A 22,856-nucleotide genomic window follows, 5' to 3' on the forward strand; every position below is an offset into this window, starting at 1 on the left:
AGGGCAGGCTGGGATGTGCAGTTCCACAGCAGCTGGAGGGCCGTAGGTTGAAGACCCATGGTCTACAACATATACAGCTGGATTGAACCTCCTGTAATGTTCAAACACAATGGTACAAAAGCATTTAGAGTTTTAGCTCTTTGTCAAGGCAGTGGTGAGGAATATTGTTGCTAAATGCAGAGGTTAATGTAAAGTGTAGATATTATGGAGACTGGTGCATATAGAACATTATGAAAACAATGATGGTGTTTTAACTACTGAAAAGTGTAGTATTTTTTAATACAATGCTAGCAGCAATGTATGTATTAAGGAGTTGTCCTGTGCACAATGAAGCTGTAGTAGTATTCTATTTTTATTGAAGCATACCACTTCCTACTCCTAATCTCCAGGCTGTGCGTTCCCCATCTCTGCTCCCCTCACCCTCTGCATACTCCTAGATTGTAACCTCATGAGAAGGGCCCTCTCCCCTCTGTATTCTATGAGCACAGCACTTAATGTATATGTGTAACGTTATGTTCTTGTCTGCAACATGTTGTACTTATGCACTTTATATTTTACCCATATGTACAGAGCTTCAAAGCCTTTGTGGCACAATATAAAGAAAAGATAATAACACTGTTACAAGAATAACAATTGCAAATAATCTATGGGAAGAATTCAGCAAATTTCCACACCGCATAGCAGTCTCCTTTTTAAAAAATATATTTTACTAATGGTCTGTGTTAGTGTGAAAAAATATGATACCTGCTTGGTGTGAAGTAAGTCATCCTACTACCAATACTAACCTGCAACCATTGGAGGTGTCATTCAGTGATGTGTATATACACCTAACTTTGTTTTACCAAGTTCTCTTGGTACTAGTTGTGCTGTATAATTATCATCATTAGGCAAAGTGGCGAGTGATGTTAACAATTCCTTTTTTAGTTTATATAGAAAAATACCACCACTCATATAGACATCATTAAATCTCATTACATATTGTATCACACACTATTGAGCAAGTTTCAATAACCTTCACAGATTACAATTTTACACTAGATACAATACAATATATGGAAATTGCGGCCAATGAAAATATTTTTCTTCTTTCCATCTGTGACTTTATTGGCAAACCAAATTCTCTATACATTTAATATCCCATATTACAATTTATCTAATTGTGCTTGGTTCCTTTTGACAAGGCATGTAAATTAGCTGGCCCACCCCACACTGTTCCAAATATATCTTTTTCCATCCTCAATGCATCTTGAAGTAACGCTTCTCTCCCAGCAGCAACCACTTTTTTCACTGCTCTATTTACATCTGCTGGTCCTTTAGTGTATGCCATTATCCAGTTCTGGGCGTCTCCCAATGTACTGTCAGCAGCAGAAGATAAAATCTCATCAGCGAGCCCGATGGTTAATGCATACTCGGGGTGAACTCTAAGAGCACTACTCAATAATTTAAGAGCAAGTCTACTTCCAACAAGGTGAATTAATCTTGCTGCTCCTCCCCAGCCTGGAACCAATCCCATATGTTTGTGGACAAATCTTATTTCACTTCCTTCAGTCATCAACCTGTACAATAAAAAAAAAGTTGGGTTTTATATTGGCTTAGACACTTGTATAATAAAATTGTTTTAATGGGTAGAGAACTGTACATAAATATTCTAATAAATATCAGCTAGTGAAAATCTAAAATAACCCTAAATTTAGAATTCAAACTTTGTTGACATTCTGTCCAAATACCGCTGCAGTCACCACTTGACACATTTTGTGGATATTTAATGTCTGTGAGAAACATCAGAAAATAGATTTCTCCCCCACCTACACTCTCTCTTCAATGGGATTGTCCAAGGCGACCCTTTTCCCCCTGAGATGCTAGAGGCTAGAATTGTGGTGATCCCCAAGGAAGGCAAGGACCCCCTTAATTGCGCAAGCTATCGCCCCATATCTCTCCTGAACCTAGACTTGAAAATCTTTGCTAAGATCCTGGCCAACCGTCTTAACCCATACCTCCCTTCCCTTGTCCACTACGACCAAGTAGGCTTTATCCCGGGCCGCCAGGCAAGAGACAACACCAGACGTGCCATTGACCTTATACATATCTCTAACGCCAGGAGATGCCCCACTATCATGCTTTCCTTAGATGCCGAAAAAGCATTTGACCGGATCTCCTGGGACTTCTTGAAACCCACCTTGGAGGCCTATGGCCTGTCCGGTGGCTTCCTCACTAGCATCCTAGCATTATATTCCACCCCCTCTGCCACCGTCCTTATCAATGGTACCCCATCCGCCCCACTTAGCATTTCCAATGGCACACGTCAGGGCTGCCCCCTCTCCCCCCTAATATTTGCCCTTATTATAGAACCCCTTGCCTCCCAAATTAGAGCACATCCGGATATACACGGAATAAAGGTAGGCCCCACAGATCCCAAAATCTCCCTCTTCGCAGATGACATCCTACTCTCCCTCACTCAGCCCCTTATTTCACTCCCAAACCTATTTTCGGTTCTACAAGCCTATAGCCTTATTTCGGGCTACAAGATCAACTACTCCAAATCTGAGGCCATGATGCTACATATCCCCCAACACCAGGCTGAGTCCCTTCGCACCAATTTTAAACTCAAATGGCACCCCACAAAGATAAAATACCTAGGGATATACCTAACCCCGCGCTACGACTCCCTCTTCCGGGAAAACTTCCCACCCCTTCTTACCAACACACTAGCCGACCTGACCTCTTGGAACAGTCTCTTCATCTCGTGGCTGGGCAGGATCATAGCAGTTAAAATGACCATAATCCCCAAATGGCTCTACCTTTTCCAGACTCTCCCTGTGGCGGTCCCGGCTCCCTTCCTCCGCAATATCCAACGAGCCCTTATACGCTTTATTTGGAACCACAGACCTCCCCGCATTGCTGCCAACACTCTGAAAAGAGCAACCTCCATGGGAGGCAGAGGACTTCCCGATGTCAAATTATACTACCTCGCCTCCCACTTATCCCACATTGTCACTTCCTACGCTCCTCCAGGATCGGTTTCCTGGCTGGACATCGAAGCAGCCTTCATTGGCATCCCAGATCTGACCCCCCTATGGGGACTCCCCTCCGCCTCTCGACCCCCAACCTCTAAACTCCTTCCCACTATCAAATTCAACCTCAAAACCTGGGACACCCTCTCTCTGAAGTGGGGTCTCACCACCACACCCTCACCCTTAACCCCCATCTGGCAGAACCCCATGTTTCCCTCCGGACTCTCAGCTACGAGATCCCGGACGTGGATAACCCTAGGCCTTAAATTCCCAATTGACTTTGCCGACCGAGGCCAATGGCTGTCCCTCCCGGACCTCCAGCAGAAAATCCCCTCACAACCACTCAATCCCTTTCAATTCTTACAAATACGCCACTTTTTAACTTCCCTCCCTTCCACCGCCTTACTCCGTGCCCTTACTCCCTTTGAATCCCTATGTGTCAACTCTCATTCCTCCAAAGGCATAATCTCCCAACTTTACACTCTCCTACTGGATTTTTCCCTGCCCCTATCCCGGCCCCATGAAGTTGCATGGGAACGGGACCTCGGGCCCCCACCTGAAACTCAGGATTGGGAGGACATGAGACTAGGCATTGCTAAAAGCTCTATTGCCACCGCCTTTAAGGAAACGGCCTACAAAGTTTATTACCGCTGGTACTATACCCCCGACCGTCTTAACAAATTTTTCCCGTCCTCCTCTTCAGCCTGCTGGAGGAACTGTGGGGATAGAGGTACTATGCTCCACATATGGTGGACCTGCCCGGTTATCGTCCCCTTCTGGGATCTGGTCCACTCCCTCCTCAACTCACTTCTAGAACCCCCTGTAATGAAGGACCCTTGGGTCTCCTTACTGTGTCTCCCCTCCCCACACCTCAATAAATTCTCCCAAAAGCTAACCTCACACATTCTGGCCGCAGCTAAATCACTGATCGCCCTCAACTGGAAGAACCCCTTACCACCCTCCCCCTATGACCCTCCTCCAAGCCTCAAAGCTAAAATCTGGCACATCGCCTCAATGGAAAAGATAACCTATTACCTCCACGACCGGGGCCACGTCTTCGAGCAGGTCTGGGCTCCCTGGCTCACCGCTGAACGTGGTTAGCTGGCTCCCTCCACCCGCTCCCGCCCCTCCCGTAGACCCATGGGCACCCACTCCCTTCTCCCCCTGATATTCCTCCTCATCTCTTAACCTTCTCAATTATCTCTTCCCCCTATTACCCTCTCTGTCTTCGTCTCTCCTCCGTCCCCCCCCCCTGTTATGATCTTGCTGCTCTTAAGACTTATATTATGTACGGTTACAAATGTGGTTATTCCCCCCCCCTGTTTCTCTTCTCCTCCCCCCCCCCTGATCCCCATGTTTGAACTTGACTGTTTTTCCCACACCAACTAACCCTGTTACTCATTTGAAAAATTGTGGTCCATTTTGGACACTGGCTATGTTGGCCATCTGTCCCTTGTATTCCTAGAATGCCCTCTTTATGTATCTGACCACGTATAAATAAAGAATTTCAAAAAAAAAAAGAAAATAGATTTCTTGGAAGGTGTCCTGCAAAATAAGAAATAGGCCCCTCACTCACTTGCTAGAATGCAGCATGTTGTCCACCAATAGTGTATGCCATTTCGGTAGTGTTAAAGTGTAAATCCCTAATCCCGTTGGTCCCATGTCATTTTTTTAAAATATATTTCTCTATCGTCCTAGTGGATGCTGGGGTTCCTGAAAGGACCATGGGGATAGCGGCTCCGCAGGAGACAGGGCACAAAAAGTAAAGCTTTACGATCAGGTGGTGTGTACTGGCTCCTCCCCCTATGACCCTCCTCCAAGCCTCAGTTAGATTTTTGTGCCCGGCCGAGAAGGGTGCAATCTAGGTGGCTCTCCTAAAGAGCTGCTTAGAAAAGTTTAGCTTAGGTTTTTTATTTTACAGTGAGTCCTGCTGGCAACAGGATCACTGCAACGAGGGACTTAGGGGAGAAGAAGTGAACTCACCTGCGTGCAGGATGGATTGGCTTCTTGGCTACTGGACATTAGCTCCAGAGGGACGATCACAGGTACAGCCTGGATGGTCACCGGAGCCTCGCCGCCGGCCCCCTTGCAGATGCTGAAACGAGAAGAGGTCCAGAATCGGCGGCAGAAGACTCCTCAGTCTTCTTAAGGTAGCGCACAGCACTGCAGCTGTGCGCCATTTTCCTCTCAGCACACTTCACACGGCAGTCACTGAGGGTGCAGGGCGCTGGGAGGGGGGCGCCCTGGGAGGCAAATGAAAACCTTTTTTGGCTAAAAATACCTCACATATAGCCTCCGGGGGCTATATGGAGATATTTAACCCCTGCCAGAATCCACTAAAGAGCGGGAGACGAGCCCGCCGAAAAAGGGGCGGGGCCTATCTCCTCAGCACACAGCGCCATTTTCCTCACACAGCTCCGCTGGTCAGGAAGGCTCCCAGGCTCTCCCCTGCACTGCACTACAGAAACAGGGTAAAACAAGAGAGGGGGGGCAAAATTGTGGCAAAACTATATTATTAAAGCAGCTATACAGGGAGCACTTATTATAAGGCTATCCCTGTCATATATAGCGCTTTTGGTGTGTGCTGGCAAACTCTCCCTCTGTCTCCCCAAAGGGCTAGTGGGGTCCTGTCTTCGTTAAGAGCATTCCCTGTGTGTCTGCTGTGTGTCGGTACGTGTGTGTCGACATGTATGAGGACGATATTGGTGTGGAGGCGGAGCAATTGCCAAATATGGGGATGTCACCTCCTAGGGGGTCGACACCAGAATGGATGCCTTTATTTATGGAATTACGGGATAGTGTCAACACGCTAAAGCAGTCGTTTGACGACATGAGACGGCCGGACAATCAATTAGTGCCTGTCCAGGCGCCTCAAACACCGTCAGGGGCTGTAAAACGCCCTTTGCCTCAGTCGGTCGACACAGACCCAGACACAGGCACTGATTCCAGTGGCGACGGTGACGAATCAACCGTATTTTCTAGTAGGGCCACACGTTATATGATTTTGGCAATGAAGGAGGCGTTACATATTGCTGATACTACAGGTACCACAAAACAGGGTATCATGTGGGGTGTGAAAAAACTACCTATAGTTTTTCCTGAATCAGATGAATTAAATGAGGTGTGTGATGAAGCGTGGGTTGCCCCCGATAAAAAAATGCTAATTTCAAAGAAGTTATTGGCTTTATACCCTTTCCCGCCAGAGGTTAGGGCGCGCTGGGAAACACCTCCTAGGGTGGACAAGGCGCTCACACGCTTATCAAAACAAGTGGCGTTACCCTCTCCTGAGACGGCCGCACTTAAAGATCCAGCAGATAGGAGGATGGAAAATATCCAAAAAAGTATATACACACGACCAGCTATAGCGACAGCCTGGATGTGCAGTGCTGGGGTAGCTTGGTCAGAGTCCCTGATTGAAAATATTGATACCCTGGATAGGGACAATGTTTTACTGTCTTTAGAGCAAATAAAGGATGCATTTCTTTATATGCGTGATGCACAGAGGGATATCTGCACACTGGCATCACGGGTAAGTGCTATGTCCATTTCGGCCAGAAGAAGTTTATGGACGCGACAGTGGTCAGGCGATGCGGACTCAAAACGGCATATGGAAGTTTTGCCGTATAAAGGGGAGGAGTTATTTGGTGTCGGTCTATCGGATTTGGTGGCCACGGCTACAGCCGGGAAATCCACCTTTTTACCTCAAGTCACTCCCCAACAGAAAAAGACACCGACTTTTCAACCGCAGCCCTTTCGTTCCTTTAAAAACAAGAGAGCAAAGGGATATTCATATCTGCCACGAGGCAGAGGAAGGGGGAAGAGACAGCAACAGGCAGCTCCTTCCCAGGAACAGAAGCCCTCCCCCGCTTCTACAAAAGCCTCAGCATGACGCTGGGGCTTCTCAAGCGGACTCGGGGGCGGTGGGGGGTCGTCTCAAGAATTTCAGCGCGCAGTGGGCTCACTCGCAGGTAGATCCCTGGATCCTGCAGATAATATCTCAGGGGTACAGTTTGGAACTAGAGACGGATCCACCTCGCCGTTTCCTGAAGTCTGCTTTACCAACGTCCCCCTCCGACAGGGTGACGGTCTTGGAAGCCATTCACAAGCTGTACTCTCAGCAGGTGATAGTCAAGGTACCCCTTTTACAACAAGGAAAGGGGTATTATTCCACTCTATTTGTGGTACCGAAGCCGGATGGCTCGGTAAGACCTATTCTAAATCTGAAATCCTTGAACCTGTACATAAAGAAGTTCAAGATGGAGTCACTCAGAGCAGTGATAGCGAACCTGGAAGAAGGGGACTTTATGGTATCCTTGGACATCAAGGATGCGTATCTCCACGTTCCAATTTACCCCTCACACCAGGGGTACCTCAGGTTCGTCGTACAGAACTGTCACTATCAGTTTCAGACGCTGCCGTTCGGATTGTCCACGGCACCTCGGGTCTTTACCAAGGTAATGGCCGAGATGATGATTCTTCTTCGAAGAAAAGGCGTATTAATTATCCCATACTTGGACGATCTCCTAATAAGGGCAAGGTCCAGAGAACAGCTAGAGATGGGATTAGCACTGTCTCAAGAAGTGCTAAAACAGCACGGGTGGATTCTGAATATTCCAAAATCCCAGTTAATTCCGACAACACGTCTGCTGTTCCTAGGGATGATTCTGGACACGGTTCAGAAAAAGGTTTTTCTCCCGGAGGAAAAAGCCAAGGAGTTATCCGAGCTTGTCAGGAACCTCCTAAAACCAGGAAAGGTGTCTGTACATCAATGCACAAGAGTCCTGGGAAAAATGGTGGCTTCTTACGAAGCAATTCCATTCGGCAGATTCCACGCAAGAATTTTCCAGAGGGATCTGTTGGACAAATGGTCAGGGTCGCATCTTCAGATGCACCAGCGGATAACCCTGTCTCCAAGGACAAGGGTATCTCTTCTGTGGTGGTTGCAGAGTGCTCATCTATTGGAGGGCCGCAGATTCGGCATACAGGATTGGATCCTGGTGACCACGGACGCCAGCCTGAGAGGCTGGGGAGCAGTCACACAAGGAAGAAACTTCCAGGGCGTGTGGTCGAGCCTGGAAACGTCTCTTCACATAAACATTCTGGAACTAAGAGCAATCTACAATGCTCTAAGCCAGGCAGAACCTCTGCTTCAAGGAAAACCGGTGTTGATCCAGTCGGACAACATCACGGCAGTCGCCCATGTGAACAGACAGGGCGGCACAAGAAGCAGGAGTGCAATGGCAGAAGCTGCAAGGATTCTTCGCTGGGCAGAGAATCATGTGATAGCACTGTCAGCAGTGTTCATCCCGGGAGTGGACAACTGGGAAGCAGACTTCCTCAGCAGACACGACCTTCACCCGGGAGAGTGGGGACTTCATCCAGAAGTTTTCCACATGCTGGTAACCCGTTGGGAAAGACCAATGGTGGACATGATGGCGTCTCGCCTCAACAAAAAACTGGACAGGTATTGCGCCAGGTCAAGAGATCCGCAGGCAATAGCTGTGGACGCGCTGGTAACGCCTTGGGTGTACCAGTCGGTGTATGTTTTTCCTCCTCTGCCTCTCATACCAAAAGTATTGAGAATTATACGGCAAAGAGGCGTAAGAACGATACTAGTGGTTCCGGATTGGCCAAGAAGGACTTGGTACCCGGAACTTCAAGAGATGATCACGGAAGATCCGTGGCCTCTACCTCTGAGAAGGGACTTGCTTCAGCAGGGTCCCTGTCTGTTTCAAGACTTACCGCGGCTGCGTTTGACGGCATGGCGGTTGAACGCCGGATCCTAAAGGAAAAAGGCATGCCGGAAGAAGTCATTCCTACTTTGATTAAAGCAAGGAAGGAAGTAACCGCGCAACATTATCACCGCATTTGGCGAAAATATGTTGCGTGGTGCGAGGATCGGAGTGCTCCGACGGAGGAATTTCAACTGGGTCGATTCCTACATTTCCTGCAATCAGGATTGTCTATGGGTCTCAAATTGGGATCTATTAAGGTTCAAATTTCGGCCCTGTCGATTTTCTTCCAAAAAGAATTGGCTTCAGTTCCTGAAGTCCAGACTTTTGTTAAGGGAGTGCTGCATATACAGCCCCCTGTGGTGCCTCCAGTGGCACCGTGGGATCTCAATGTTGTTTTGGACTTTCTCAAATCTCATTGGTTTGAACCACTAAAAACTGTGGATTTGAAATATCTCACATGGAAAGTGACCATGCTACTAGCCCTGGCTTCGGCCAGGAGAGTGTCAGAACTGGCAGCTTTATCTTACAAAAGCCCATATCTGATTTTCCATTCGGACAGGGCAGAACTGCGGACTCGTCCGCATTTTCTCCCTAAGGTGGTGTCAGCATTTCATCTGAACCAACCTATTGTAGTGCCTGCGGCTACAAGCGACTTGGAGGACTCCAAGTTGTTGGACGTTGTCAGAGCTTTAAAAATATACATTTCAAGGACAGCTGGAGTCAGGAAATCTGACTCGCTGTTTATACTATATGCTCCCAACAAGTTGGGCGCTCCTGCGTCTAAGCAGACTATTGCTCGCTGGATTTGTAGTACGATTCAGCTTGCACATTCTGTGGCAGGCCTGCCACAGCCAAAATCGGTAAAAGCCCACTCCACAAGGAAGGTGGGTTCTTCTTGGGCGGCTGCCCGAGGGGTCTCGGCATTACAACTCTGCCGAGCGGCTACGTGGTCGGGGGAGAACACGTTTGTAAAATTCTACAAATTTGATACCCTGGCTAAGGAGGACCTGGAGTTCTCTCATTCGGTGCTGCAGAGTCATCCGCACTCTCCCGCCCGTTTGGGAGCTTTGGTATAATCCCCATGGTCCTTTCAGGAACCCCAGCATCCACTAGGACGATAGAGAAAATAAGAATTTACTTACCGATAATTCTATTTCTCGGAGTCCGTAGTGGATGCTGGGCGCCCATCCCAAGTGCGGATTATCTGCATTACTTGTACATAGTTAAAAAATCGGGTTATTATTGTTGTGAGCCATCTTTTCAGAGGCTCCGCTGTTATCATACTGTTAACTGGGTTTAGATCACAGGTTGTACGGTGTGATTGGTGTGGCTGGTATGAGTCTTACCCGGGATTCATAAATCCTTCCTTATTGTGTACGCTCGTCCGGGCACAGTACCTAACTGAGGCTTGGAGGAGGGTCATAGGGGGAGGAGCCAGTACACACCACCTGATCGTAAAGCTTTACTTTTTGTGCCCTGTCTCCTGCGGAGCCGCTATCCCCATGGTCCTTTCAGGAACCCCAGCATCCACTACGGACTCCGAGAAATAGAATTATCGGTAAGTAAATTCTTATTTTTTTTATTGAAGCAATGTATATATCAGTGGACAGTACACATGGTACAATGGAATATGTGCATATTCACAGTTTTGAAGGACCAATGTGAGAGAATACAAAAAGACTGATTAAACATATGTACAGCACTGACAGATCGTCACGTGGTCATTTAAAGGCAAAAAGCGGAAGTTGGTAGGCCCACAATGACTACAAGACAAATATAAAAGTTAGTTAAATTAGACTTGAACTTAATAAAGTAAAGTTCATATGCATCTCCTCCCCCCATGGTAACGCTAATATTTGGGGATCGCCCTTGACCATTTGTAGAAGATACAAAGAGGTGTTACACTAAGCATTTCGAATTTGGGTCTGTACAGCTGTGGAAAGGGTCACAATAAAACTCTCCACATTTTAAGGAGTTTTTCGATTTTAGCCTCCTTTTCTTGCACTACAGTAACTCCACCCATGCCATACGGAAGAGATAATAGTTTTGGTTTTAAAACAAGATTAAGTAGGGGGCTCAGGATGTAGCCACACCTATAGGATAGACTTTCGAGTAGTTATGCTAACTGCCAGTAGCAGTCATCTACATCCCTTTGGGACTTGAAGCCCTCTCAGGAGAATGCAAAAAAAAAAAAAAAGGCCTATTGAAGGGAAAATGACCTATAATTTAAACAAATGTTCTTGGAAGTAATTAAGCTAGGCATTCCCAACCACGGTCCTCGAGGCACACCAACAGTGCAGGTTTTAGTGATATCCAGGCTTCAGCACAGATGACTTAATTAGTAGCTCAGTTATTTTGATTTAACCATCTGTGCTGCAGCCTGGATATCACTAAAACCTGCACTGTTGGTGTGCCTTCAGAACCATGGTTGGGAATGCCTGAATTAAGCACTTATAACCCAAAATGTACGAAATAGCTCACAGGACCATAAGCAATAGTATAGAGCTGCCTGGGCAGGCCACATTTGAAACAAGAGGTGAGTTGTTGAAAGCCCAATCATAGATCTACTATGTGGAGATAGGTATGATCTATGTCAGTGGTTCTCAAACTCGGTCCTCAGGACCCCACACAGTGCATGTTTTGCAGGTTACCCAGCAAGAGCACAGGTGTATTAATTACTCACTGACCCATTTTAAAAGGTCCACAGGTGGAGCTAATTATTTCAATTGCGATTCTGTGAGAAGACCTGCAAAACATGCACCGTGTGGGGTCCTGAGGACCGAGTTTGAGAACCTGTGATCTATGTAATATATTTAGGAAAGCATATGACAAGAACTACTATAAGCCTTTAATAAATCAGCTACAGTATTTGCAGGCTCGGGAGTTGTGAAGGCTTCCTTGGGAAACAGAATTTTCTAAAAAGTTGTAAACTTCTATAAGCCACAGAAATTGCCCCTCTACTGTCGGTGGTTGCTGGAGAAAGGTATCTACGGGATTCGGCTTCAGAAAAGTAGTGAATGGTCAAGCTGAAGTTATGTTGGGCCAAAAGACAAACCACAGGATATGCAACCAATACAGGAAACTTCTCAGTTGCCTTGCGGTACGCGAGAGGCATGCATGTGTTGAACAAACATCCAATATTAATTACCCCTCCCACTCTGCAGATATTAAAAGGGTGCCTAGCCTGGCCCTCATGAAAATCCGGGTTAGACAAAGGCAGATAAAGAGACTTTTATGCAAATTTAAATTGTGTTTGTTACACAATTTCCAGGGGGGCCAGAGAAACGGGTTATCCCTCCAGTGAATCAGGATCTCCTGAACATGAAGGTGTAGAAATGTTATCAAATCTCCCTCTTCCAAAAGTTAACTCTCCAGGGATGTATTGGTATACTCCCTGATCATGCAGCTGATCTTTGAAGTAACATAAAAAGAGCCACTTAGAAGTACCACTGTACATTAGGCAAAATGAATACCAACATTCGATTTGGGTTGTTGCACTTTCAATAAGCCAATACGTGGTCTTTTCCCTTGTCAGATGAAATGCTAAAAGATTTAGGGTTATATTCAATTAGGGTCGAAAGCTGCTGTCTGTCGAAAAGACGGCAGTTTTCGACTTTTAAGGTCGAATCGTGAGTCGACCTATTCAGTCCCTGCTATTTTTATTCGACAAGTCGGGGAATTCAACTTGTCGAATAGTACGTGACTCTGCGGTAAGCTGCCAATTCACGTACGTTTGAGGGAAACGGGGCCAAATTCGACAGGATTTGGCCCCGTTTCCGACCATCTCAGTCCGACATAAAAAAATGTCGGACTGAGATGAGGGACCTTAGAGGAGGAGAGGGGGGACAGACAGCCCCCCCCCACCCTCGGTCTCATCTCAACTCGACTTTTTTTAAAGTCGAATTGAGATGGGATTGAATAGGGGTTGTCGGATCCATTACGACAAATGCATGTCGGAATGGATCCGACCCGAATTGAAAGTGAGCACGATTAACATCTCTAAGAATTAGTGGCAGTGGCAAATATCATTTTGATGAGGTTCTGCGCAACTGTTGAGTAAAATTAAGGTTATAGAGAAGTCTTTAGCTATCTAGGGGTTAAAATCCCAAGAAACTGAAGTAGTCTGTTCGCCAGGATAGTGAAGCAGCATCCACTCCAGAGTGACAGGCATTGTCACAACCCAAACATAGGGGGTAATTCAGACCTGATTGCTGCTGTGCATTTTCGCACAGCAGGCGATCAGACACAAACTGCGCATGCGTATGCACCACCATGCGCAGTTGCGTCGCACGGCTGCAAAGCGGATCGACGCTCAGCGACGGGTTTGTGCGAAGGATCCGTTCACACGGGTGTTCACAAGTAGATTGACAGGAAGAGGGCGTGTGTTGGAGTCTGACTATATATAAATATAAGACCAATGCGGCGTACAGTCAATGCTAAAATAAGATTTTACTCACCGGTAAATCTATTTCTCGTAGTCCGTAGTGGATGCTGGGACTCCGTAAGGACCATGGGGATTAGCGGCTCCGCAGGAGACTGGGCACAACTAAAGAAAGTTTTAGGACTACCTAGTGTGCACTGGCTCCTCCCACTAAGACCCTCCTCCAGACCTCAGTTAGGATACTGTGCCCGGAAGAGCTGACACAATAAGGAAGGATTTTGAATCCCGGGTAAGACTCATACCAGCCACACCAATCACACCGTATAACTCGTGATACTATACCCAGTTAACAGTATGAAATATAACTGAGCCTCTCAACAGATGGCTCAACAATAACCCTTTAGTTAGGCAATAATTATATACAAGTATTGCAGACAATCCGCACTTGGGATGGGCGCCCAGCATCCACTACGGACTACGAGAAATAGATTTACCGGTGAGTAAAATCTTATTTTCTCTGACGTCCTAAGTGGATGCTGGGACTCCGTAAGGACCATGGGGATTATACCAAAGCTCCCAAACGGGCAGGAGAGTGCGGATGACTCTGCAGCACCGAATGAGCAAACTCTAGGTCCTCCTCAGCCAGGGTATCAAACTTGTAGACTCTTGCAAAAGTGTTTGAACCCGACCAAGTAACAGCTCGGCAAAATTGTAAAGCCGAGACCCCTCGGGCAGCCGCCCAAGAAGAGCCCCTTTCCTCGTGGAATGGGCTTTTACAGATTTAGGGTGTGGCAGTCCAGCCGCAGAATGTGCAAGTTGAATCGTGCTACAGATCCAGCGAGCAACCGTCTGCTTAGAAGCAGGAGCACCCAGCTTGTTGGGTGCATACAGGAGAAATAGCGAGTCAGTTTTCCTGACTCTAGCTGTCCTGGAACATATACTTTTCAGGGCCCTGACTACATCCAGTAACTTGGAATCCTCCAAGTCCCAAGTAGCCGCAGGCACCACAATAGGTTGGTTCACATGAAAAACTGATACCACCTTAGGAAGGAATTGGGAACGAGTCCTCAATTCCGCCTTATCCATATAAAAAAACAGATAAGGGCTTTTGTATGACAAAGTCGCCAATTCTGATACACGCCTGGCCGACGCCAAGGCCCACAGAATGACCACTTTCCACGTGAGGTATTATAGCTCCACGGATTTAAGTGGCTCAACCCAATGCGACTTCAGGAAATCCAACACCACGTTGAGATCCCATGGTGCCACTGGAGGCACAAACGGGGCTGACTATGCAGCACTCCCTTAACAAAAGTCTGAACTTCAGGCAGTGAAGCCAGTTCAATTTTGGAAGAAAATCGATAGAGCCGAAATCTGGACCTTAATGGAACCCAATTTTAGGCCCATAGTCACCTCTGACTGTAGGAAGTGCAGAAATCGACCTAGCTGAAATTTCTCCTTTGGGGCCTTCCTGGCCTCACAGTACGCAACATATTTTCGCCATATGCGGTGATAATGGTTTGCGTTCACTTCTTTCCTAGCTTTAAATAGCGTAGGGATAACTTCCTCTGGAATTCCCTTTTCCTTCAGGAACCGGCGTTCAACCGCCATGCCGTCAACGCAGCCGCGGTACGTCTTGGAACAGACAGGCCCCCTGCTGCAGCAGGTCCTGTCTGAGCGGCAGAGGCCATGGGTCCTCTGAGATCATTTCTTGGAGTTCTGGTTACCAAACTCTTCTTGGCCAACCCGGAACAATGAGTATAGTTCTTACTCCTCTCCTTCTTATTATTCTCATTACCCTGGGTAAGAGAGGCAGAGAAGGGAACACATACACCGACTGGTACACCCACGGTGTTACCAGAGCATCCACAGCTATCGCCTGAGGGTCCTTGACCTGGCGCAATATCTTTGTAACTTTTAGTTGAGGCGGGACGCCATCATGTCCACCTGTGGCCTTTCCCAACGGTGTACAATCATTTGGAAGACTTCTGGATGAAGTCCCCACTCTCCCGGGTGGAGGTCGTGTCTTCTGAGAAAGTCTGCTTCTCAGTTGTCCACTCCGGGAATGAACACTGCTGACAGTGCTAACACATGATTTTCCGCCCATCGGAGAATCCTTGTGGCTTCTGCCATCGCCATCCTGCTTCTTGTGCCGCCCTGTCGGTTTACATAAGCGTCCGCCGTGATGTTGTCTGACTGGATCAGCACCGGCCGGTGTTGAAGCAGGGGTCTAGCCTGACTTAGGGCATTGTAAATGGCCCTCAGTTCCAGAATATTTATGTGTAGGGAAGTCTCCTGACTTTTCCATAGCCTTGGAAGTTCCTTCCCTGTGTAACTGCCCCCCAGCCTCGAAGGCTGGCATCCGTGGTCACCAGGACCCAGTCCTGTATGCCGAATCTGCGGCCCCCTAGAAGATGAGCACTCTGCAGCCACCACAACAGCGATAACCTGACCCTTGGAGACAGGGTTATCCGCCGATGCATCTGAAGATGCGACCCAGACCACTTGTCCAACAGATCCCACTGAAAAATCCTTGCATGGGACTTGGCGAATGGAATTTCTTCGTACGAAGCTACCATCTTTCCCAGGGCTCGCGTGCATTGATGCACCGACACCTGTATACGTATTAGGAGGTCTCTGTCTAGAGACAACAACTCCTTGGACTTCTCCTCCGGGAGAAAACCTTTTTATCCTGTTCTGTGTCCAGAACCATACCCAGGAACAGTAGACGCATCGTAGGAACCAGCTGCGACTTTGGAATATTCAGAAACCAGCCGTGCTGTTGTAGCACTTCCCGAGATAGTGCTACTCCGACGAACAACTGCTCCCTGGACCTCGCCTTTATAAGGAGATCGTCCAAGTACGGGATAATTATTTCGGCCATTACCTTGGTAAATACTTCGGTGCCGGGGACAGACCAACGGCAACGTCTGGAATTGGTAATGACAATCCTGTACCACAATATTGAGGTACTCCTGGTGAAGAGGGTAAATAGGGACATGCAGGTAATCATCCTTGATGTCCAGTGATACCATGAAATTCTCCAGGCTTGCAATAATCGCCCTGAGCGATTCCATTTTGAACTTGAACCTTCGTATATAAGTGTTCAAGGCTTTCCATTTTAGAATGGGTCTCACCGAACCGTCTGGTTTCGGTACCACAACATTTTGGAATAGTAACTCCGGCCTTGTTGAAGGAGGGGTACCTTGATTTCACCTGCCGGAAGTACAGCTTGTGAATTGCCGCCAGTAGTACCTTTCTCCGAGGGCAGCAGGCAAGGCTGATGTGAGGTATCGGCGAGGGGGAGTCGCCTCGAACTCCAGCCTGTATCCCTGTGATACTATTTGCAGAACCTAGAGATCCACCTGTGGGCAAGCCCACTGGTCCCTGAAGTTCCCGAGACGCGCCCCTACCGCACCTGTCTCCACCTGTGGAGCCCCAGCGTCATGCGGTGGACTCAGAGGAAGCGGGGGAAGATTTTTGATCCTGGGAACTGGCTGCTGGTGCAGCTTTTTTCCTTCTTCCCTTGTCTCTGTGCAGAAAGGAAGCGCCTTTGACCCGCTTGCTTTTCTGAAGCCGAAAGGACTGTACCTGAAAATACGGTGCTTTCTTAGGCTGTGAGGAAACCTGAGGTAAAAAATTTTTTATTCCCAGCTGTTGCATCCCCAAACAATTCCTCACCCTTATAAGGCAGAAACTCCATGTGCCTTTTACATGCAGCATCACCTGTCCACTGCCGGGTTTCTAATACCCTCCTGGCAGAATGGACATTGCATTAATTCTGGATGCCAGCCGGCAAATATCCCTCTGTGCATCCTTTATATATAAGACAACGTCTTAAATATGCTCAATGTTAGCAAAATATTATCCCTGTCTTAGCGTATTAATATTATCTGACAGGGTATCAGACCACGCTGCAGCAGCACTATTTATGCTGAGGCAATTGCAGGTTTCAGTATATAACCTGAGTGTGTAAATACAGACTTCAGGATCGCCTCCTGCTTTTTATCAGCAGGTTCCTTCAAGGTGGCCGTATCCTAAGACGGCAGTGCCACCTTTTGACAAACGTGTGAGCGCCTTATCCACCCTAAGGGATATCTCCCAACGTGACCTATCCTCTGGCGGGAAAGGGTACGCCATCAGTAACTTTTTAGAAATTACCAGTTTCTTATCGGGGGAAACCACGCTTCTTTACACACTTCATTCATTCATCTGATGGGGGAACAAAACACTGGCTGCTTTTTCTCCCCCCCCCAAAAAAACCCCTTTTATGTGGTACTTGGGTTCATGTCAGAAAATGCGTAACACATTTTTCATTGCCGAGATCATGTAACGGATGTTCCTAGTGGATTGTGTATATGTCTCAACCTCGTCGACACTGGAGTCAGACTCCGTGTCGACATCTGTGTCTGCCATCTGAGGTAACGGGCGTTTTTTGAGCCCCTGATGGCCTTTGAGACGCCTGGGCAGGCGCGGGCTGAGAAGCCGGCTGTCCCACAGCTGTTACGTCATCCAGCCTTTTATGTAAGGAGTTGACACTGTCGGTTAATACCTTCCACCTATCCATCCACTCTGGTGTCGGCCCCACAGGGGGCGACATCCCATTTATCGGCCTCTGCTCCGCCTCCACGTAACCTTCCTCATCCAACATGTCGACACAGCCGTACCGACACACCGCACACACACAGGGAATGCTCTGACTGAGGACAGGACCCCACAAAGTCCTTTGGGGAGACCGAGAGAGAGTATGCCAGCACACACCAGAGCGCTATATAATGCAGGGATTAACACTATAACTGAGTGATTTTTCCCCAAATAGCTGCTTGTATACATATATTGCGCCTAAATTTAGTGCCCCCCCTCTCTTTTTAACCCTTTGAGCCTGAAAACTACAGGGGAGAGCCTGGGGAGCTGTCTTCCAGCTGCACTGTGAAGAGAAAATGGTGCCAGTATGCTGAGGGAGAAGCCCCGCCCCTTTTTTGGCGGACTTTCTCCCGCTTTTTCTGGAATACTGGCAGGGGTAATTTTACATCTATATAGCCTCTAGGACTATATATGATGTAGATTTGCCAGCCAAGGTGTCATATATTGCCCTCAGGGCGCCCCCCCCAGCGCTCTGCACCCATCAGTGACCGGAGTGTGAGGTGTACATGAGGAGCAATGGCGCACAGCTGCAGTGCTGTGCGCTACCTTGGTGAAGACCGAAGTCTTCTGCCGCCGATTTTCCGGACTCTTCATGCTTCTGGCTCTGTAAGGGGGACGGCGGCGCGGCTCTGGGAACGAACACCAAGGTCTGGTCCTGCGGTCGATCCCTCTGGAGCTAATGGTGTCCAGTAGCCTAAGAAGCCCAAACTACCACCTGTTAGGTAGGTTCGCTTCTTCTCCCCTTAGTCCCTCGCTGCGGTGAGTCTGTTGCCAGCAGATCTCACTGTAAAATAAAAAACCTAAATATACTTTCTTTCTAGGAGCTCAGGAGAGCCCCTAGTGTGCATCCAGCTCAGCCGGGCACAAGAATCTAACTGAGGTCTGGAGGAGGGTCTTAGTGGGAGGAGCCAGTGCACACTAGGTAATCCTAAAGCTTTCTTTAGTTGTGCCCAGTCTCCTGCGGAGCCGCTAATCTCCATGGTCCTTACGGAGTCCCAGCATCCACTTAGGACGTCAGAGAAAATAGGATTTTAATACCTACCGGTAAATCCTTTTCTCTTAGTCTGTAGAGGATGCTGGGGACTCCGTAAGGACCATGGGGTATAGACGGGATCCGCAGGAGACATGGGCACACTATAAGACTTTGGGTGTGAACTGGCTCCTCCCTCTATGCCCCTCCTCCAGACCTCAGTTAGAAAACTGTGCCCAGGGAGACGGACATTTCGAGGAAAGAATTTATTGTTTAAACACGGTGAGTGTCATACCAGCTCACACCTCGAACATACCGCAGAACGTGGTATTCAATAGAACACCAGCCAAGGGCATGAAAAATTACACAGTCACATGCTGAGAGAATATGTAACACAACCCAACCAATAAGAAGATACCGCATGCCATGGCATGAACAACGTCAGCAACAGCCTGACAGAAAACACCACAAAAGTGTAACCATAACCAATAACTGCAGACACAGTACACACTGGGACGGGCGCCCAGCATCCTCTACGGACTAAGAGAAAAGGATTTACCGGTAGGTATTAAAATCCTATTTTCTCCTACGTCCTAGGAGACTCCGTAAGGACCATGGGGTTTATACCAAAGCTCCAGACCGGGCGGGAGAGTGCGGACGACTCTGCAGCACCGATTGAGCCAACATGAGGTCCCCATCAGCCAGGGTATCAAACTTGTAGAGCTTAGCAAAGGTGTTTGAATCCGACCAAGTAGCCGCTCGGCAAAGTTAAACCGCCGAGACACCTCGGGCATCCGCCCAAGAAGAGCCCATCTTCCTAGTAGAATGGGTCTCCCCCCAACTTCGGTAACGGCAATCCAGCCGTAGAACTAGCACGCCGAATCGTATCACAGATCCAGCGTGTAACAGACTGCATAGACGCAGGCGCCCCAATCACGCTGGGAGCATACTGGACAAACAGAGCCTCTGATTCCCCAATCTGAGCCCAATTGGCGACATAAATATTCAAAGCCCTGACTACATCGAGAGACTTTGAATCAGGTAATGCTGAAGTTACCACAGGCATCAAAATAGGCTGGTTTCTGCGAAACACAGAAAACCCCTTTTGGCAGAACTATTATCAGAGTTCTCATTTCCGCTCTATTCACATGGAAGATCAAACAGGGCTCTTGTGAGACAAAGCCGCTACTTCCGGCACCCGCCTTGCGAATGCCAAAGCATGACCACTCTCCAAGAGAGAAAGTTTAACACAACCTTTCATAAAGGTTCCAATCAGTGTGACACAAGAAAACGCAAAACCACGTCAAGGTCCCACGGTGCCAATGAGGGCACAAATGGAGGTTGGATGTGCAGTACTCCTTTCACGAAAATCTGAACTTCCGGAAAGGTGGCCAATTCTTTTCTTGAAAGAAAGTTTATATAGCCAAAACCGCACTGAAATGGAGCCTAAATTTAGGCCTGCATCCACACCTGCTTGCAAAGAATGGAGAAGAACGACCCAGCTGAAAGTCTTCCATAGTAGCCCTCTTGGATTCACACCAAGACATAGTATTACGCCAAATACGGTGGTAAGGCTTTGCCGTTACTTCTTTTCTAGCCTGAAGAAGTGTGCAAATGACTTCACTGGGAATACCCTTTCGGGTTAGGATATGGTGTTCAACCACCACACCGTCAAACGCAGCCGCGGTAAGTCTTGATACACGCCCGGATCTTGCCGTAACAGTTCCTCACGTAGAGGAAGAGGCCAGGGATCCTCTATGAGTAAATCTCGAAGAACTGGATACCAAGCCCTCCATGGCTAGACCGGAACAATGAGGATCGCCTGAACCTTTGTTCTTCTTACGTTTATCACCTTCAGAAAGAGGGAAAGCGGAGGGGACACACAGACCGACTGAAAACACCCAAGGTGTCACGAGGGCGTCCACTGCTATAGTTTGAGTGTCCCGTGACCTGGAACAATATCCCTGAGGTCTCTCGCTGAGGCGAGACGCCAACATGTTCAATTGAGGCACTCCTCAAAGACTTGTCACTTCTGTGAAAACTTCTCGATGATGACTGTATTTCTCCCGGATGGAGATCGCGTCTGCAGAGGAAATCTATTTCTCCGTCGTCTACATCCGGAACGAAGACTGAAAATATATTGTTTACCTGTCTTTCCGCCCAGCGGAAAACTTTTGCGGCTTCTGCCATTGCCGCTTTTCTCCTTGTTCCGCCCTAGCGGCTTACTTACGCCACTGCTGTCAAGTTATCCGACAGAAAGAACACGGGCAGATTACGAAGAATATGTTCGTCGAAAATAGCTCTTAATTCAAGAAAGCTTATTGCCGACAAGCTTTCCAGCTTGACCTTTTCCTCTGGAAATACTTCCCTTGGAAAGACTGCTCCCCAGCCTCGGAGATCTTCATGCATGGACACCAGGATCTAATCCTGGATCCCGAACCTTCGTCCCTCTAGGAGGTGAGACTGTGCAGACACCACAGGAGCGATATACTGGCCATTAGGATTATATTCCGGTGCATGTGCAGGTGAGACCTGGACCACATTTCCAACTGGTCCCGTGAAAACCACTCTGGCATTTGACCTGCTCACCGAAAAGGCCTCTTAGGCCGCACCAGTCTTCTTCATCAACGGAACATATTGATGGATTGTCACTGCAAATCTGATCCGACTCTGGATCCTCAGACCTCTTTCCACAGGAAAACACAGAACCTCAACCGTTCAGTATCTACTCTGATACCCACCTCCGACATCCGCGTCGTTGGGAACAACAGCCATTCCCTGTGTTGAAGAACAGTCAGAGAGAAACAACGATTTGGAGCACTTGTTTCTTGACCTCGCCGTAATCAGGGGAGCGTCTCAGTACTGAATAACAATGGCTCTTACTATTGAAAGAAAACCATCGTACTGCCAGCACTTGAAATGGCAAAGACAATCCTGGATATCAACCCAGGTAGGCTGAATGCTGAGAAAAATGCATTTAAACCCTTTTTCTACCTTTAAGTGCTGGAGATCCCTTGCCTGAGAGATTCCATCCTGTAGTCCAACTTCGTAAGTAGAAGTCCTTGATTCTTTTTAACAGGGACAGCAGGACAAAGTCCTTAACCTGACGCAACTCTGGTATGGTGTCGTGTACTACCTCCCCTTCCAGAGGGGAATCGGTAAGATCTATTTGAAAAATTAGTGAGGGGAATCATCTGTAAACTCCAGTATGTCCCCCTTTGGATTCTATTATCAATTCCCAGGTCCAAGTCCATTCCCGGACTGACGGAAGAGTATTAGACGAGTTCCCACCGGTGTGGGCTCCAGCCAGATAGACCCAGCGACATGCGGTGGATGTGGTAGAAACAGAAGACAATATCCGCTTCTGCGAACCTAACAAGGCTGCAGAGCTCTTACCTTTTCACCTTCCACTATCTGTGCAGAAAGGGAAAAAAGAACGGTAGCGAACCGGTTAAAATTACTGCATCCCACAAAAGAATGCGTCACCAAGCATTGTGAAGGAATCTAACTCACGAAGGTAGACTTACCAGTGGTATCCGCCGAGAGTGACTTAACTGAGGCATCCCCAAACAGCGGTACACTGGCACAGGGAAAAACGCCAATATCTCTCGGAGTCAGCCTCAACATTCCTCCGGCCACACCTACTGCAGACGCACGGCAGCCTGCCGCAATGTTATAGAGAAGAACCAATATAAGGGACATCCCCTTTCTCTCTAGGGTAATTCTATCGGATGTCTTTCCGAAGACAAGCACTCCCCCATGCGCATGTAATGTAAATAACTTCAAAGCATAGAAATAAAATATCACTTAGCTTCCTGTATACGATCCTTTGTGACAGGGCCCCGTGCCGACCAGGAGTTGACTTTCACAGTATTCTATCTGTGGCGGGAAAAGAATAAACACTCGGACTCCTCGTGAGGATATGAGACCAACTCGTCACGGCCGACCTAGAGCTTTATCAACAGAGCGACCAGCACATGCGATGGAATACTTTTACTTCAACATTCATTAGAACTTGCAATATGAATATACATATTTAAATACACATATACACACATATCCTCCGTATATATCCAGCCATCACCCTATATCTCTGCGTAAAGGTCTCCCCTATT

The 22,856-nt window shown here is 47.8% G+C and overlaps 1 protein-coding gene across 3 annotated transcripts in view; it reads right to left on the minus strand.

The window, feature by feature from the left end:
• Nucleotides 1-1,077: 1,077 nt before the first annotated feature.
• The window catches only part of ECHDC1 (ethylmalonyl-CoA decarboxylase 1), a 173,364-nt gene continuing 151,585 nt past the window's right edge, over nucleotides 1,078-22,856 (minus strand). For all 3 annotated transcript variants that reach the window (XM_063917300.1, XM_063917299.1, XM_063917301.1), the window contains one exon: nucleotides 1,078-1,556. In XM_063917300.1, the coding sequence (XP_063773370.1) occupies nucleotides 1,154-1,556 (403 nt within the window). In that variant the 3' untranslated portion in view covers nucleotides 1,078-1,153. The remainder of the gene's footprint in view (nucleotides 1,557-22,856) is intronic.

The sequence above is a fragment of the Pseudophryne corroboree genome, chromosome 4 (genome assembly GCF_028390025.1).
Source record: "Pseudophryne corroboree isolate aPseCor3 chromosome 4, aPseCor3.hap2, whole genome shotgun sequence".
NCBI classification, from domain to species: domain Eukaryota; kingdom Metazoa; phylum Chordata; class Amphibia; order Anura; family Myobatrachidae; genus Pseudophryne; species Pseudophryne corroboree.